Source organism: Musca domestica, unplaced genomic scaffold, assembly GCF_030504385.1.
Source record: "Musca domestica strain aabys unplaced genomic scaffold, Musca_domestica.polishedcontigs.V.1.1 9, whole genome shotgun sequence".
In the NCBI taxonomy this organism is placed as follows: Eukaryota; Metazoa; Arthropoda; class Insecta; order Diptera; family Muscidae; genus Musca; species Musca domestica.
The window spans coordinates 18,669,030-18,687,586 of NW_026712435.1; the positions used below are offsets into that span (position 1 = coordinate 18,669,030).

An 18,557-nucleotide genomic window follows, 5' to 3' on the forward strand; every position below is an offset into this window, starting at 1 on the left:
ATTTGTTTGACAAAATAATCAAGAGATACACAAAAAAATTGAATATCCACGAAATATTTATGTATGTTTATAAATGTTTATTACGTCTCAAGACTAGTATACAAGAGAAAAATGTTTGTATGTCTGTTTGTTTATTTGTAATTTATAGATTAAACAAATAAAAAAGTAGTAAGTTGGGTCGGGCGGAACTTTGAATACCCTCCGCCATTTGGAACGAATTAGAAAATTTTCAAACAAAAAAAAAAAAAATCCATTAAAAATTCTTTTAAAATCATTTTAAATTGCGGAAGGTGCCGATATATGGGGGATATACGATATTGTGGACCATTATAGACAAATCTATGTCTAGGAGTAAAGTACTCACAAAGAACCCTTTGTGTAGAAAAATTTGGCTAAAATCATCAAAATAACGAAAATGGGGGGGGGTTCGTTATATTTATATATATATATATATATATATATATATATATATATATATATATATATATATATATATACATATACATATATATATATATATATATATATATATATATATATATATATATATATATATATATACGATATCGGCTATACGATATCGTGGACCTATATAGATAATTATATTCCAGGGGATAAAGTACTCACAAAGAACGATTTGTGCAGAATTCCGTTGAAAAATGTGGCTAAAATAATCAAAATACTGAAATATCTTTGGTGGTGCGGGGAGGACCGTTATATGGTGGCTATATGATATCGTGGACCTATAAAGATAATTGTCTTTTAAGGAATAAAGTACTCACAAGAAAACTCCTTGTATGGATTTTCAGAAAATTCCATTGTAAAATGTGGCTAAAATCATTAAGATACTAAGTATCGGGGGGTACCGTTATATGCTATACGATATCGTCGACCGCTATAACAAATCTTCGAACTTTAACTGCCTGCAAACAAAAGAGAGGCCTGTGCAAAATTTTAGCTTCCTATCTTAATTCGTTTTGATTGTAGCGTGATTACAAACGGAATGACGAACTTAATATACCCTCCATACCATGTATGGTGGAGGGTATAAAAACAGCTGAACAGATTTTCCTGAAAAATTTATTTTATCGCATAACCTGAAAGTAACATATGCTATAAAAATTTTTGAAATTCCACTTGGAAGGAGGCTCAGTATAGGAGGTACCTCCCAAAAACTTAGATTTTATATGCAAATATCTATTGATCAATTACAGATACAGTCTCCAAATATGGAATGCGTAACGGAATTTGCAACAAAAATAAATTTGCCAAATTATATTGAAATCGGTTCAGATTTAGATATAGTTCCCATATATATTTTCGGCCGATTTCATGTATTTGATGCATTAAACACGCTATGTATCTCTAATTTCAATGAAATTTAGAATGTGTAACCGCATTTAAAACGAGCCTACATTTGCCAAATCGGGAAATCGGTTTATATTTGGATATAGCGCGTGTATATACCGATTTCCACCGATTTCGTTTATTTTATGCACCAAACACGATACGTATGTTCGATTTCAATGAAATTCGGCATGAGTGACTAAATTTGGTACAAAAATAAATTCGTCAAACTATTTTCAAATCGGTTCAGATTTGGATATAGCTCCTATATAAATTTTCGGCCGATTTTATATATTTGATGCACCCAACGCCATATGTATGTCCGATTTCAATACAATTCGGACAGAGGGACGAAATTTGGTACCAAAAACAATTTGCAAATTTATATTGAAATCGTTGAAAGGTTCAATGAAATATGGAAGGTGAGACGGAATTTGGTGTAAAATCAAATTTTGTCAAATTATATTGAAATCGGTTAAGATTGGGAAATTATTTTATCAATTTATCATTGACCAACAACTCCTTTTCAATGGTATTAGGCTAACAGTAAAAAAATTACACAAAAATTTAATTGATTTTTACGGTGAAGTATGTTTTTACCTCGAATTCTTTAATTGCAACAGAAATGCCACTCAACTTCAAAAGATTGCAGTTTCCTGCACGTTTTTCATTTGCTATAAAATAAATAAATCCGAAGGACAAACTTTTAAAGATTTAGAAAAAAATGAAACATGCGTGTTGATAAAAAGATAGTTGCTAAAAATCACTCTTTACTTTGTGGGGTTAGACCCCATGCTTATTTCAAGAAGTTGCAAACGGAATGACAAACTTATAGCCTTAGCAAACTTATTTTTTCGAATTGCAAGGCAAACAAATAGAATTTTTGGTTTTCGTATGTAAGTGAACAAAAAGAGCTTTTTTCCATTTCATCCGCTGTGCTGTGTCGATCCCAACAGGTGCGCTTCTTCGCTGTTCTAAACTCTAACCTCACGTAAAATTAGGCGACAATTGGCATATATAATTTATGACCTGAGAAACTACAAAATCAGAAAAATCTCTTGTAGGTCGATTTTAAGTTCTAAAGGTTTTTATTCTGACCCTAATCCTGACTCAACGTAAAATTTCATGAGGTTTGCGTCGTAATTGTGACCTGTAGCGTAATTACAAATAACCAGTAAGGAAAAGTCAAAAGTGGGGCGGGCCGACTATATAAAACCCCACACCACTATGCATATTTCGTAGAGCTCCCGTAACAAAAGAATATATTTCAAGTAGATCATACCAGTTTTCAACATTTGGCTGATATTAGCCATTATTTGCAAAATAAACCTGAAATCGGATTAAGGATAGAATGGGAGCTATATCCAAATCGATAAAATTTGGCAAAGGTATTTCCGAGCTTTATAAGATATATGATACCAAATATCATTGTTGTCGAATGTATATTACGAATGTGAGGGACTTAAACACCAAATCCGATGAAACACTTATATGGGAGATATAGCTATATCTGAATCGATGTACTTGCTTCTAGACTGAATTCGGTCGGATGTACCAAAATTCAGGACTTTTTGACAGATATTGAGCATTTGGTGCACAATTATCCCGAAATCAGTTGAAGATATATAAATGGGACCTATATGCAAATCTTAGCCGATCTCGATAAAATTTCCGAGGGTATTTCAGAGCTCTATTAGATATCTTGTACCAAATATCATTGTTTTCGAATGCATATTACGCTTGTGAGGGACTGTAAACCAAATCGGGTAAAACATATATTAAGGAGCTATAGCTGTATCTGAACCGATTTACACCAAAATTTTAAGTACTGGTTTGTAGGATGAATTCAGTCGTAATTGCCAAATTTCAGTCCATTTGAGCTGATAATAGCCATTTGGTGCACAATAAACCTGATATCGGATAAAGATATACATGGGAGCTATATCCTAATCTGAACCGATCTCGATAAAATTTGATGGAGGTATTTTCGAGCAGTATTGATTAATTTACTTGCTTCTAGACTGAATTTGGTGGGAAGTACCAAAATACAAGTCATTTGGACTTATATTAGCCATTTGGTGCACAATTAACCCGAAGCATTTTATCAACAATTTCAATAGGGTTCTTCCTTGGGCCAAACAAATATTGCATTTTGTTCATGCATGGACAGACGGACGGACTGACATGCATAAATCAACTCAGAAAGTGATTCTATGACGATCCTCAAGAGTAACTATGGCTCTACCTCGCTTCATTTTTCATGTTACAAACAAATGCACAAAGACATAATACCCTTACCACTATGTGTATGTGTGTGTATAAAAATGGAATGTGTATAAAAATGGATAGACCCAGATCGGCGAGATAGGTAGATATATATTTAAAATCGTGGGTCCAGAACCAATATTTCGAGGTTTGTGGCATCCATTAACCTTTGACTGATTAGGTTGATATTTCCGACACCGCCATTGACTTTTTTATTTAAAATTGAAAATCCAAAACCGGCGCCCGGATATAATCGCCACGGTCATAATCCCCATTGCAATTAAGGGCGTTATGACCTTTTTTCGGTCATAATCCACATAATAAAGTGGGTTAATGCGTATGCTGTGGGGACTAGTTACAAAAAGTATTAAATGTTGTAAACTTTGGTTCGCGTTAGCCGGTGCTTTTATATATACCCATTATTATTGGGGTTATGTCTTTCTGGGGTTTATGACCGTTTTTTCTTGGACATAATCCCCATTTCATTATGGGGGTTCGGTCATAATCCCCAGAAAGTTGCGGACATAATCCGCATAATAATGTGTATGTCCAAAACGATTGCAGCTGGATTTCATAATTTTTGTAAGAACCCGCCTTAGGTCTGGGATCGAGGTTTTCTGCTCTGAGTATGTCCCGCACAGGCTACCACGAATCAAAGATTTCTAAAATGAATTATTTTTGTAAGTAGTCCACACAGCAAACGGTGAATTGCAATGAGGATTATGTCCGGGCACCGACACGGCACATCCAAAACCAACGGACGCAATCATTAAAAAAATAAATGAATTTTCTTTTTGGAAAAATAAAAAACCAGTATGATACCCTACACCACTTTGCTGATTTAGTAGAGCTCCACAAAACAATTAAAAGTTTTTATGGCAGAATTCAATCATACACGATATGATTATTATTATAATTTAAAGTTCAAAAGACTAAATATGCTGAAGCATCAGTATCTTTTAAATTCGGACTTGTATTGCCCATTTGATATATATGGGAGCTATATTACAATCTGAACCGATCTTGATAAAATTTGGCAAAGATATTTCTGAGCTGTATTTAATATATTTCTCTGAATATCATTGTTACGGAGTGCATATTACTGCTGTGGGTAAAAAAATATAACAAATCGTATGGACAATATATATGGGAGCTATAGCTATATCTGAACCAAATTTGACATATTAGCTTCTAGACTCAATTCGGTGGTAAGTGCCAAATTTTATCTCATTTGGGAAAATATTAGACGTTTGGTGCACAATAAAAGTTAAATCGAATGAAGTTATATATGGGAGATATATCCAAATCCAAACCGATCGCGATAAAATTTAGCAAATGTATTTCTGAGCTGTATTTGATATATTTCCCAAATTTTGTTTTTACAGACTGCATATTTACGGCTGCGGAGGACTAAAATAACAAATCGGATGAACAATATATATATTGGAGCTATAGCTATATCTGAACCGATTTCGATCAAATTTGGCATACTTATTTTCAGGCCTAATTTGGTTGTATTCCATACCATTCGGGCTGATATTGCACGTTTGGTGCACAATAAAAAGCGAATCGGACGAAGATATATATGGTAGCTATTTCTAAATTTCGACCGATTATCTCCAATTTCAATAGGGTTCCTCCTTGGGTCAGACATATTATATGTTCAAAATTTCATCTAGATCAAGCAATAAATGCGAGCGGTACTTTGTTTACAAAAATACATGAACTTAAATACGGACAGACAGACATGCGGACGGACATATATAAATCGACTCAGAATGTGATTCTATGCAGATAATCAAAAGGAACTATCGTTCTATCTATTACAAAGAACTGCACAAAGACATAATACCCTGACAACCTTGTGGTGTAGGGTATACAAATTTGTCAGTAGGGCAATAGGTTAAATGAGCTTTACTCCCAGACGAAAAAATAAAATGAACTAAAATAAAAACTTAATTGTTTGGGTAGCAATTGCTTTTCTGTCTTAAACAAAAGTTCTGTGAATAGACTATTAATCTATCCTCCATAGAATGATGGAGTCAAATTCTTAAATTTTAAATATTTTGACTCAGAAGCAAAACTGTTCGACTCATAAACTCCCGCTACGAAAATCTGCTAACAACTGAACAAAATTTTAATATTTTTCATAAAATATGCATTAGAATTTTTTCCATGCCCATTTTCCATGATGCCCTTCAATTGCTAAATTATACCTTTACACAAAACTTTACTGTCATTTCCTTATGCCTTTCCCCGGATATTTGTGAAAATCAGTCCATCACATGTGTTTTAGATGCCTTAACAATTCAATTGAATCTCATGCCTCGTAAAATGTAAAAAAAACGCTATGTCAGAACAATGCTCACTGACTCGTTTGCGAAGTTCAAATGTATTTTTTTAAAAAACATCTTTACAATATATCAGTTTAAATTTTACATTACACCATTCATTACTCATCAGAAATTCAGTGAAACGAGACTCTTTTTTTCTCTCCTTGTTATAAACGCCCATCCGTTTCATCGAACATCATACAAAAGCAAAAAAATAAAAATGATACCTCCATCCCGCATTCCACATCCTTTATATAAAAGTTGTTATCCTTGCTGTTATTCCGACATGAAAGGTGCTCGCACTTAAATATTGTTCACAATTTGCATAAATATGCTATTAATATCATTCATACACACTTCCGATCCGCTGAGTGGCTGTGTGTGCCTCACAGGAAGTTGGAAATCTGATATTGTTGCTGACATAATATTTTATGCATACTTAATGATCAAAAATTAATGTAAACTCATCTATAAAATTTAATGATTGTTTTTTTGGGCTTCCTTTCTGTTCTGTTTGCTTTCCGTTTGGCGTAAGTAGCAAAAAAAGCTTGAACGGAAAAGTAAGAGTGTAATGTGAGTGTGTGTCGACATAAAATTGGCGTAATTATAGATCATAACACTGTTGATTGGGATTTAAAAATTAAGTAGTCACTTTTATAGCATATGTTTTCATTTAAGATATTTTTTCATTAAGAGATTTTTTCAGATTCAGCAGATGTAAAAGCTATTTACGTGAAGTGTTTTCCGTTTGTCCAGTTTTATTTTAAATCTTTACAAAGTATATGGGCTCTTAACACGCAAAATTAACATTCGTTTCCATTCAGAATTGGCACATCTCTATATTTCTCTTAACACAAGATCGGTTATAAAGATGGAAGAGATCGAACCATTTCTTCTGGTACCTCCCCCACAAAGGGTTCAAGATTTTTGAAAACAAAACGCTTAATGAAAGCGAAAAAAGCATAAAATTCTCTTCAAATTTTACACATACGAACATTTTTTGCTAACACTAGATCCATGTGAAGATGATATATATCTGCGAATCTCTTCTAGTACCTCACTCACAAAGGGTCACAATTTTCAAGTCAGCGATTCTTTGCAACTCGCTATATCTAAATACTTCTCTCAACCAGAAATCTGATTTGAATATGGAATTTGTCAGAATTTATGAATTCGCATAGAATTGGATATAAATGTTCGATCTTCTTGTAATTTTGCCCATACCGGTATTTATACCCTACACCACATAGTGGACATAATACCCTTAGTCTTTGTGCATTTGTTTGTAACATGGAGAAGGAAGCGAGATAGGTCCATAGTTACTCTTGAGGATCTCCATAGAATCACTTTCTGAGTTGATTTATGCATGTCAGTCCGTCCGTCCGTCTGTCCATGTGTTATTGTGAACAAAATTCAGGTCGCATTTATTATCCGATTGAGATTAAATTTTGCACAGATCATTTGTTTGGCCCAAGGACGAACCCTATTGAAATTACGAGATAATCGGTAAAAATTTAGATATGGCTCCCTTATATATCTTCGTCCAATTTGCTTTTTTTTGTACACCAAACGTGTAATATCAGCCCGAATAGTATGGAATTTTGCACATACAACCAAATTAGGCCTGAAAATAAGTATGCCAAATTTGATCGAAATCGGTTCAGATATAGCTATAGCTCCCATATATATTGTTCATCCGATTTGTTATTTTTCTCCTCCGCAGCCGTAACATGCACTCTGTAACAAAAATATTTGGGGAAATATATCAAATACAGCTCAGAAATACATTTGCTAAATATAGCTCCCATATATAACTTCGTCCGATTTACTTTTTATTGTGCACCAAACGTCTAATATTTGTCCAAATGGGATGGAATTTCGCACATACGACCGAAGCTAGTATGCCAACTTTGGTAAAGATCGGTTCAGATATAGCTATAGCTCCCATATATATTGTTCATCCGATTTGTTGTATTTGTCCTCCATAGCCGTAATATGCACTCCGTAACAACGATATTCAGGGAAATATATCAAATACAGCTCAGAAATATCTTTGCCAAATTTTATCGAAATCGGTTCCGATTTGGATATAGCTCCCATATATATTTTCATCCGATTTCAAATTAATTGTGCACCAAATGGGCAATACAAGTCCGAAATTAAAAGATATATATATGCTTCGGCATATTAAGTCCTTTGAACATTAAATTATAATTATAATCATAGCGTGTATGATTGAATTCTCCCATAAGAACTTTTAATTGTTATGCGGAGCTCTACTAAATTAGCAAAGTGGTGTAGGGTATACTAAAGTCGGCCCCGCCCGACTTTAAGACTTTCTTTACTGGTTAAAGTTCGTAATAGATACTACTGCCAATGACAGAAAATTGTTTGTGCAGGTCCACGTCTTCGTATAGCCCCGATATTCGGTATTTTGATGATTTTAGCGACATTACTCACCGTAATTGTTTCAAATTTTGTATTTGAACTTCGTAAAAGATACAACAGCCTATCACAGAAAATTGTCTGTGCAGGTCCACGTGTTCGTATAGCCTCCATATAACGTTACGTCCCGATATTCGGTATTTTGATGATTTTAGCTACATTATTCACCGGAATTGTTTCAAATTTGGTTTTTAAAATTCGTAAAAGATACTACAGCCAAGGTCCACGTCTTTAGCGTCTTTAGTTTAGCCCCGATATTCGGTATTTTGATGATTTTAGCTACATTATTCACCGATTTTTTTTTTCAATTTTCGCAATTGAATATTGTAGTGGCTTAAGAACAAACTTGCCTATGCAGGTCCACGTCATAGTATAAACCCTAATATAATGGCTACATTGGCATTTTTAAAATTTTAACAGATTTTTTAACGGATTTTATTTTTTTGAAAATTGCCAGATTCGGCCCGGCCGAACTTATAGCTTTTTTACTTGTTTCATTTAAGAATTTTTTTCTTTAAATGGTTTTTTTGAATAGGACTATTCAGAAAATTTTAAAGCTATTCACGTGAAGCGTTTTCCGTTTGTCTATTTTTATTTTAAATATTTCCAAATGATACGGATAATTTCACTACAAAGAAATACTGCAATTCAGCTTGGTTCCCAAGTATGAAGGTAGTTTGTCAATATCTTTATACTGTACGAAATAATCATTTCGTGTCTTATATGTACAGGGTTGCCCATATTCGACGGACCCATTTGGCAACGCCATAACTTTTGACAGAGATGTCACATCGCTTAATGACATACCGCGTTTGAAGCGTCAGTCCAAGCAGATTTTTACCATGAACCAATATACGCCACGCGAGCGCTCTGAAATAGTTGAAATTTACATTCAACAGAAGAAGTCAATTGTGAAAACTCAACATGCTTTTAAAACATTAAAAAATGTGAGAAGTGCGCCTTCTAAGAACACCATTAAGCGTTTATACGAAAAATTTTCGACTGGTAAGGCTCTTTCTAATCCGAAGAGGTCCATAAAAGTCGACCAAGGCGATCGGCCGAGAATATCGCTGCCGTACGAGCCAGTGTTGAGAGGTCCCCAAGAACATCCCAAAAACGCCGTTCTCAGCAGTTGGGCATGGCTCGGTCTACTTTACAACGGATTATTCGCATTGATTTGCATTTGCATCCCGTACAAAATTCAATTGACGTAAAGAATGTTGCCTGCGGACAAGCCTCGTCGATTGGAATGAGCCCATGGGTCCGTCGAATATGGGCAACCCGGTATATTCACGGTAAGCGTAAAATTCTGTTCACGTTTTAGTATTCATGTCTTTATACCCTGGCTAGAGAGGATATATATCATTTGATACGGCCAAAACATGTCTCTTTGGACCAAATCTGTTTCAGGACATCTGGAGTCGATATTGGTAACTCGTAATATTATTATCAAATTTAGATCGAGCTCGAAGATGGACAATATCGGTCCACTCCTTCTGGTGCCTCCAGGTGCGAAAATGAACAATATCGGGCTACTCCATCAAGTACCTACCCCACAAAAGGTCAACGTTTTAAATATCCATGAAGCTCATTAAATGCAAAATTAACATCCGATTCTATTCAGAGCTCTCTTCAAAGATAACTCTCTTGTGAAGATAATTTAAATAATCACAACACAAGTCAAAATGTATTTATATAAACGAACATGGGCTGAGGGTATACATCTGTCGGCAAACCTGATTGATAATTTTTATTTATTATACCCTACAACACTATGTGTTGGGGGTATTATAAGTTTGATTGGGCCAAAAATTATGTAACACCACGAAATATTGATTTCCCACATAGGAAAGTGTATATGGATCTTCCTATCTCGCCGAGCTGAGTCGATCTAGCTATGTATGTCCGTCCGTCCGTCTGTCCGTCTGTCCGTCTGTCCGTCTGTCCATGTTAATTTGTAATCACTCTACAGGTCGCAATTATGGCCCGATCTTCACGAAATTTAGAATGTAGGTGGGGCTAGGGTCAGAATAGAACCCTATTTCTTTTGGAGATGATCGCCAAATGTTTAGGGGTTGAAATGGACCAAATACTGAAAAAATGTCAGATTTTGCAGTAGCTATACAGGTCGCAATTATAGACCAATCGACGCGGAATTTCGCATGTAGCTAGAGTTTAGGGAGGGGAAGAAGCCTACCAATTTGGGTGGTCATCGGATAATATTTAGCGGGTAAAATAGGCCATATCTTTTTTGTTGAAAAAATTCATAATTTTTCATTAAACCGCGAATATTTGAAATCCCGGCGAAATCACAAAGCCACGACAAGGTTACTTCTGATCTTTACATTGATGTTAAGATCCAAAAAATCGAATATATAGCAAATATATGCGATATATATGTCTATCAAAGAAGATATGCCTGAAAGATCTCATATATGTCGAGAACGGCTGAACTGATTTCGACAGTTCTCATTAATTCAGAATGCCCTCTTGACAGGAAAGGAAAAACGTCTAAAAAACGCATACAAATATCTCTATGAAGATGAAAATATTGATTTTTTAAAATTTTCTCATATTTTTTCCATTTTGTCATATTTTTGGCATATTTTCATTTTGAATTAAACATTTGGTAATATTTCTACAGCTAACAAAACTAAGTAGTTAGGATATCAGGATATCATATACAGATCGCATTTATGGCCCGGTCCTTACGAAATTTTGCATGGAGATAAGATGAGGGTCAGAATAGAAGCCTACTCTTTTTGGAGATGATCGCCATATATTTAGGGGTTGAAATGGACCAAAAAACTGCAAAATTGTCAGCAGGTCGTAATTATCGCCCGATCCTCACACACATTTGAATGGGGGTTACCGGACATTGCAAAAGCCAAGCAGTTTTGGATGCCCATCCAAAAATATTCAATGTGCGAAATAGTTTGCCAACTTTTGTAGACAAAATACGAAAAGGTTCATTCCAGTGACTTTTTGGAGAATTCACAAATACAGGAAAGACGCACTTCTGACTATTTTTTTAACGCTGATTTCGTTGAAGAATGTAGTCAAATGTCTGTATCTCACATAGATGCGTTTCAGTCAAAAACCAATAATAAATGTTAATCTTTTGCCACTTCTGAGAGATTATAGGTCTTTGGGAAATATTGGTTCCAGATCTAGGAAGACCATTCAAGTGCAACATCTACCAATAAGTTGGAAATGAACAAATTAGTTTAAGTTGCTATTATTCGGAAATTAGAGAACGAAACCTGATGGGTTTCTTTTATTATTTGTCACAATATCTTGTGGAATTCTTTCGAGTATCTTGCCTATATAAACTGTATCGTTTATTATAGTGTTGTAGGGTATTCAACGGTCGGCCCCGCTCGACTGTAGCCTTTGCTTACTTGTTTTTTTTACTCTAAATTACCATCATTGCATTGAAACTGAATATTAAAATTGTCGGAAACAAATATGTTACCATAGTATGAAAATATTTTTAATCGTACAACAGTAACAGAATTTTGAAAAGGAATTTTGAAAAATAAAAGAATCGGGATTGAATATTGGGTCACTTCCATTTTTATACCCTACAACACTATGTGTTGGGGGTATTATAAGTTTGATTGGGCCAAAAATTATGTAACACCTCGAAATATTGATTTCCCACATAGGAAAGTATATATGGATCTTCCTAGCTCGCCGAGCTGAGTCGATCTAGCTATGTATGTCCGTCCGTCTGTCCGTCTGTCCATGTTAATTTGTAATCACGCTACAGGTCGCAATTATGGCCCGATCCTTACGAAATTTTGCACGAAGGTGGGGTTAAGGTCAGAATAGAAGCCTGTTTCTTTTGGAGATGATCGCCAAATGTTTAGGGGTTGAAATGAACCAAATACTGAAAAAATGTCGGATTTTGCAGTAGCTATACAGGTCGCAATTACAGACCACTCGACGCGGAATTTCGCATGTAGCTAGAGTTAAGGGCGGGGAAGAAGCCTACCAATTTGGGTGGTCATCGGATAATATTTAGCGGGTAAAATAGACCATATCTTTTGTGTTGAAAAAATTAAAAATTTTTCATTAAACCGCGAATATTTTAAATCCCGGCGAATTCACAAAGCCATGACAAGGTTACTTCTGACCTTTACATTGATGTTACCATCCAACAAATCGGATATATAGCAAAATATGTGCGATATACATGTTTATCAAAGAAGATATGCTTGAAAGATCTTTTATATGTCGAGAACGGCTGAACTGATTTCGACAGTTCTCATTAATTCAGAATGGCCTCTTGGCAGGAAAGAAAAAACGTCAAAAAAATCGCATAAAAATATCTCTCTAAAGATGAAAATATTGATTTTATAACATTTTCTCATATTTTTTCAATTTTGTCATATTTTTGACATATTTTCATTTTGAATTAAACATTTGGTAATATTTCTACAGCTAACAAAACTAAGTAGTTAGGATTTCAGGATATCATATACAGATCGCATTTATGGCCCGATCCTTACGAAATTTTGCATGGGGATAAGATGAGGGTCAGAGTAGAAGCCTACTCTTTTTGGAGATGATCGTCATATATTTAGGGGTTGAAATGGACCAAAAAACTGCAGAATTGTCAGCAGGTCGTAATTATCGCCCGATCCTCACGCACATTTGAATGGGGGTTACCGGACATTGCAAAAGCCAAGCAGTTTTGGATGGCCATCCAAAAATATTCAATGTGTGAAATAGTTTGCCAACTTTTGTAGACAAAATTCCAAAATGTCCATTCCAGTGACTTTTTGGAAAATACGGAGTATTGGGAGGTGCCTTCATATGGGGGCTATTCGAAGACGTGAACTTGCCTACGAAATTTGTTGCCATAAATTGTAGTACCCATTAAGACCTTCAATACGAAATTTGAAACGATTCCGGTGAATAATGTTCCTAAATTCGTCAAAATATCGACTATCGGGAGGTACCGTTATATGGAGGCTATACGAAGACGTGAACCTGCATACGAAATTTTTCCTATAGGTTGTAGTACCCATACGAACTTCAAATACGAAATTCGAAATAATTCCGGTGTATAATGTCGCAAAAATCATTAAAATACCGAATATCAGGAGGGGGCTATACGAAGACGTGAACCTGCATACGAAATTTTTTGCCATAGGATGTAGTACCCATTAGGATCTTCCAGTACGAAATTTGAAACGTTTCCGGTGAATAATTTTGTTGAAATCATCAAAATATCGAATATCGGGGGCACCGTTATATGGGGGCTATACGAAAACGTGGGTCGACATGGCCCATTTACGAACCTGCCTACTGGCAAAAGAAACATGTGTGCAAAGTTTTAGCCTTCTATCTCAATTCGTTCGAAAATTGGCGTGATTACAACAGACAGACAGACGGATATCGCTAAATCTACGTAGATTTTTACGCTGATCAAGAATATATGCACTTTGTTGGGTCTGACATGAGTATTTCGAGGAGTTACAAACGGAATGCCAAAGTTAATACACCCTCCATAGAATCGTGGAGGGTATAAGAAGTGGCAAAGCAGAAGTTCGAATGGGGACCTTTAAATGACGACTATACGAAGATGTGGATCTGCATAAGTAATTTATTGTCATAGGCTGTTGTATCCATTAGAAACTTCAAATACGAAATTTGATACAATTCTGGTGAATAATGCCGGTAAATTCATCAAAATGCCGAATATAGGGAGGTACCGTTTTATGGGGGCTTTACGAAGTCGTGAACATACATGAGCAATTTTTTGTCATAGGCTGTAGTGCCCGTTCCTAAATATGAAAGTGGAAACCATTCCGGTGAAAAGTGTGACACAAATCATCTTCAGACCTAATTATCCTTTATCATTGCATTTGGAATCTAGAGTGATTTACACAAATGGACATACAGATGGAATAAATCGCAAAGTCGACATAGAATATATATATATATATATATATATATATATATATATATATATATATATATATATATATATATATATATATATAAATATATATATATATATATATATATATATATATACATATATATATATATATATATATATATATATATATATATATATATATATATATATATATATATAAATATATATATATATATATATATATATATACATATATATATATATATATATATATATATATATATATATATATTTCATATTTGGTGCAATAACCGCAAAATTGGGTGAAAATATATATGGAAGCAACATTTAAATCTGTAACAACGAAGATTTATCTAAATTCGGACCGACTCTCACTAATTTCAAAAGAGCCAACTCAATGATTTGTGGAAAATTTCGTCGCAATCAAGTTCTACCTGTACTTTGTTTACAAAAATACGTGGACAGACAGACGGACATTCATAAATCGAGAATTTGATTTTATGAAGATCATCAAAAGGAACTATGGGCCTACTTCGTTTTCTTATGCATGTAAGAAAGAAATGTACAAAAGAATAATACCCTGGACCCACACAGCGGTAGAGTATAAAAATGTTCGGCTAATGCCAAAGAGATAAAATAACTATGCATGGTGATTTTTTTATTCAATGAGAACTTTAAAATGCTAATTGAGAGACAAATAAATTGGAAATTGAAGGTGATCTATGCCAAATCGCTCACAAATATAGGACATTTTGAGAATATGAATTTCGAAATTATAAATTTTTCATGGTTTTAGAGTTTATGTGTAAATTTATTCTTTACCTCTATTTGTACTTCAAATTTTACGTTGTGGATTTCCTTACCGCCCTGGACATCAAACACAAAGCTTCTCGTTCCAAATTACGGCCCAATTTCATATTACCATATTGCCGTCCTATTTCTAAATACTCTTGGACATCAACGGTTATGTTTTGATCAGATAAACTGCCTGTGGCACAGATAGACGAACTATCTCGCAGACGACTTCCCATGGAATCTTCGGAAAACGATTCGAATTGCTTGTCACCACATGGAATCCCACGATGAGCTTCTCTTCCTTCTTTACCACATAATTTGGCAAAATAACGTTTACGTTCTCTGGCAGATTCATAATTACAGCAAGGATCATGTTCAGCTAACTCTTTTTCGCCATCCAGATTATTCTTAATTATTTGTTGGCGAACATTTGCGGAGATCTCTTGAGGCAGCAGAGATGGTTTGCGACAATTTTCCAATATCCAATGGATTTCATCTTTACAGGCTACAACTTGTAATTCATTAAATGGCAAAGGACGTTGTATTGTCACTGCTGTCCTGGTATTGTATAGACCCTCTTCGACGTCAATATAATTTGCGGGCACCCTTCTGGGCGGTTGTTCGGGTGTTAGAAAAGAATAGGGGCCAACTGGCGGTAAACCTTCGGCCTGTTCAATGGCATAACGACGATCGAATTTGCAGCAATATTTCCAGGAAGAAAAATCGCCGCACCATTTGTGAAATCTTCCACTAACATGAAGGCCATCATCAAACCACATATCTTCAATTTCATGAAGCACACCATCCAGAAAAGTTCCGCGGAAGCTAAAATTGTAGGGTTCAGCCAGATGAAGTGTGCCATAACCATTGAAATGACCCCGACTAAAATATCCTTTATATACACTGCCATCGGGATATGTGTAGGTACCATAACCATCAGGACATTGTAGAGCATTTTGCCACACTCCTTGGTAATGACTGCCAGTTATGAGACGTTGTTTTGTGTCATGATTTTGACTAAAGTTTGGCATTGAATCTTTCTCGTCGACATCTGGTGTGGCGGATATGTTTTTCTTATTTTTGAGAGATGTTGGATTTTTTTCCATTTCGATGTTAATATCGTTTTTCTGGTATTGGTATTAAAAATATTTGAAATATTCTCCAAGGCACTTTTATCATTATTTAAATTTTTATTTTCCTAGGTATGGACAGTTACTATGTTTCCCTATTGATTCAAAACAAAGGATGACAGCTATATCGCTATCACAGCTAATCGGAATCAATTTCCATTAAATTTGACGCAGGTTTTGTTTCTCCTCGTACTAAATGTCATTGGTGAATAGTACAAATTATGACTTTGAGAAGGCTTAAATATAAAATCGGGTGAAACAGATTATATACCTGAACATATATACAGGGTGAGATAAAAAACTGCAACAAATCAAACACAATAATTTTTACAGTTTTTTTTTTTTAATTTTATTAAAATAAAGCAAAAATGTCGGAAATAGCTTCAAATTTTAGAATAAGTTTAGATTTATTCGAATTGGTCACCGTTGGAACAAATTATGGCCTTCAAATGGCCAATGAAAACAAACGCTACCTGAATATTGCTCTGCGGTATTTTGACCCATTCCCGGCGAAGCGCTTGCTTTAAGTGATAGACACTTCGATATTTTTAGTGCCAACCTTGCTGTCCAAAATACTCCAGACACAATTGTCCAACGGATTGGTATCCGGAGATTTTGGTGGCCATTGTGCGCTGGAAATGAAGCGAGGAACCTCATTTTGTAATCATTCTTGGGTGGCGCGTGCTGAGTATGATGGTACTGAGTCCTGTTGGAATGTCCAAAGTCTGCGGCCAAACCGTTTGCGTGCCCAAGGCTTTAATACACCCTCTAGAATATTTTCGCGATAATATTCGGCATTTATTCTGACGGTCGATTAATACGAGCGGAGAGCGACCATCGGGTGTTATGGCGGCCCACACCATCACCATGGCCGGCGCTTGAGTTCTGATGGCCAACCGAAGGTGCACATTTTCAGCTGACCTCTTTGACAAAATACGATCACTTTGTTTGTTTACAAACTGCTGGACAACGAATGATTTCTCATCGGAAAAAACCAAATTCGGCAGTTCACCACTTTCGGCCAAGCGAAGCAACTCTTTAGCTCTTTTGAGTCTATTTTCTTTCTGTTGCGGTGTAAGTTCTTGCACTTTTTGGATTTTCAATGGCTTTACACCGAGCTCATTTTTCAATATTTTCCGAATGGAATATAGCGATATGTTCATCTCACAAGCCATTTTTCGACCGGGTTTCGATCAAGTCGCTTCTTTACTTTTCGAACCATTTATGCCGATGTTGCTGTTTTCTTCCGTCCACTTCCTTGACGTCAGGCTACGCTACCAGTATCAGTATCACGGTAATGAACGATGGTACGAGACACAAAAGATTTATTCACATTGAAATGCTGGAGTGCTCCAACGGTAGCCACTTGTGGTTTTCCAGCCAAATATAAAGAAATCACACTATCACGCTTGAATTCCAGCACGAATAACTTTTTTTCTGGAAAATTCTCTCCAAAATGCTTTTGTACACTTGCAAACAATATAGTGAGCTGTCACTGGAATAATTTTAACAGCTGTTGGACGAGTGGCTTAGAAATGACAGCAGTCTGAAGTTGGTTGCAGTTTTTTCATATCATCCTGTATATGGGAGCTATATCTTCATTTTGACCGATTATCTCCAATTTCAATAGGGTTCGTCCTTGGGTCAAACAAATATCATAAGCAAAAATACATCCACGTATCTCGATGGATCGTATTGAAATAGGCATACTTCAATTCAGATCGAATGAGCATTAAAAATGTAGCAATTTTATGCAATTTATCTGCACACTTTAATACAGAGGATGCTGCATTTTAGCAGCCAAAATAAATTTATAAAATTTGTGCAAATCACATGAAATGGATTCACAGAATATGAAAATCGAAATAATAGAGTTTTAATCATAGAATTAACACGAAATTTTGTTTCATATTTCACTTAATTTCGGTAAGCTTACGATGAACATAAAAAAGTTCCAAAGGCCCATTTTGCATGATAATTTGAAAATTACCTATTTTTGACGGTAATGGCAAAAAAGGTTAGAGAATCCCACCAGCTGACTAAGTTTCATTTATTTTAGAGCACCATAGGACATATTTTAGAAAAATATTTTTATACGCTATGTCTTTCTGTTAGTAGCTCCTCGAAATAATCACGTTAGACCCTACAAAATGAATATATTCTTAATCAGAAAAAATTCTTGACCTCATGGTCGAGGGTATTAATTTGTTATACCCTCAGTCAGGCACCGCCCCGACAAAAAGTCGAAATTTTCAAAGAAAATATTTTACTGCACAGAAAGAGAAAACATCATCCAACTTTGCAAATCCGAAATGAGAAAATGGACAA

General features: G+C 35.2%; 2 protein-coding genes across 2 annotated transcripts in view; both read right to left on the bottom strand.

The window, feature by feature from the left end:
• The window catches only part of LOC101901599 (transmembrane channel-like protein), a 179,375-nt gene that overhangs the window by 120,997 nt on the left and 39,821 nt on the right, over window positions 1-18,557 (bottom strand). The window lies entirely within an intron of this gene.
• On the bottom strand, window positions 14,964-16,314 carry LOC101900997 (uncharacterized). The gene has a single exon (XM_005175693.3). The coding sequence runs from the start codon at window positions 16,203-16,205 to the stop codon at window positions 15,147-15,149; it is 1,059 nt and encodes a 352-aa protein (XP_005175750.1). The 5' UTR covers window positions 16,206-16,314; the 3' UTR covers window positions 14,964-15,146.

Coding starts and splice junctions, on each gene's coding strand:
- LOC101900997 (XM_005175693.3), bottom strand. CDS start 16,205: ATGGAAAAAAATCCAACATCTCTCAAAAATAAGAAAAACATATCCGCC.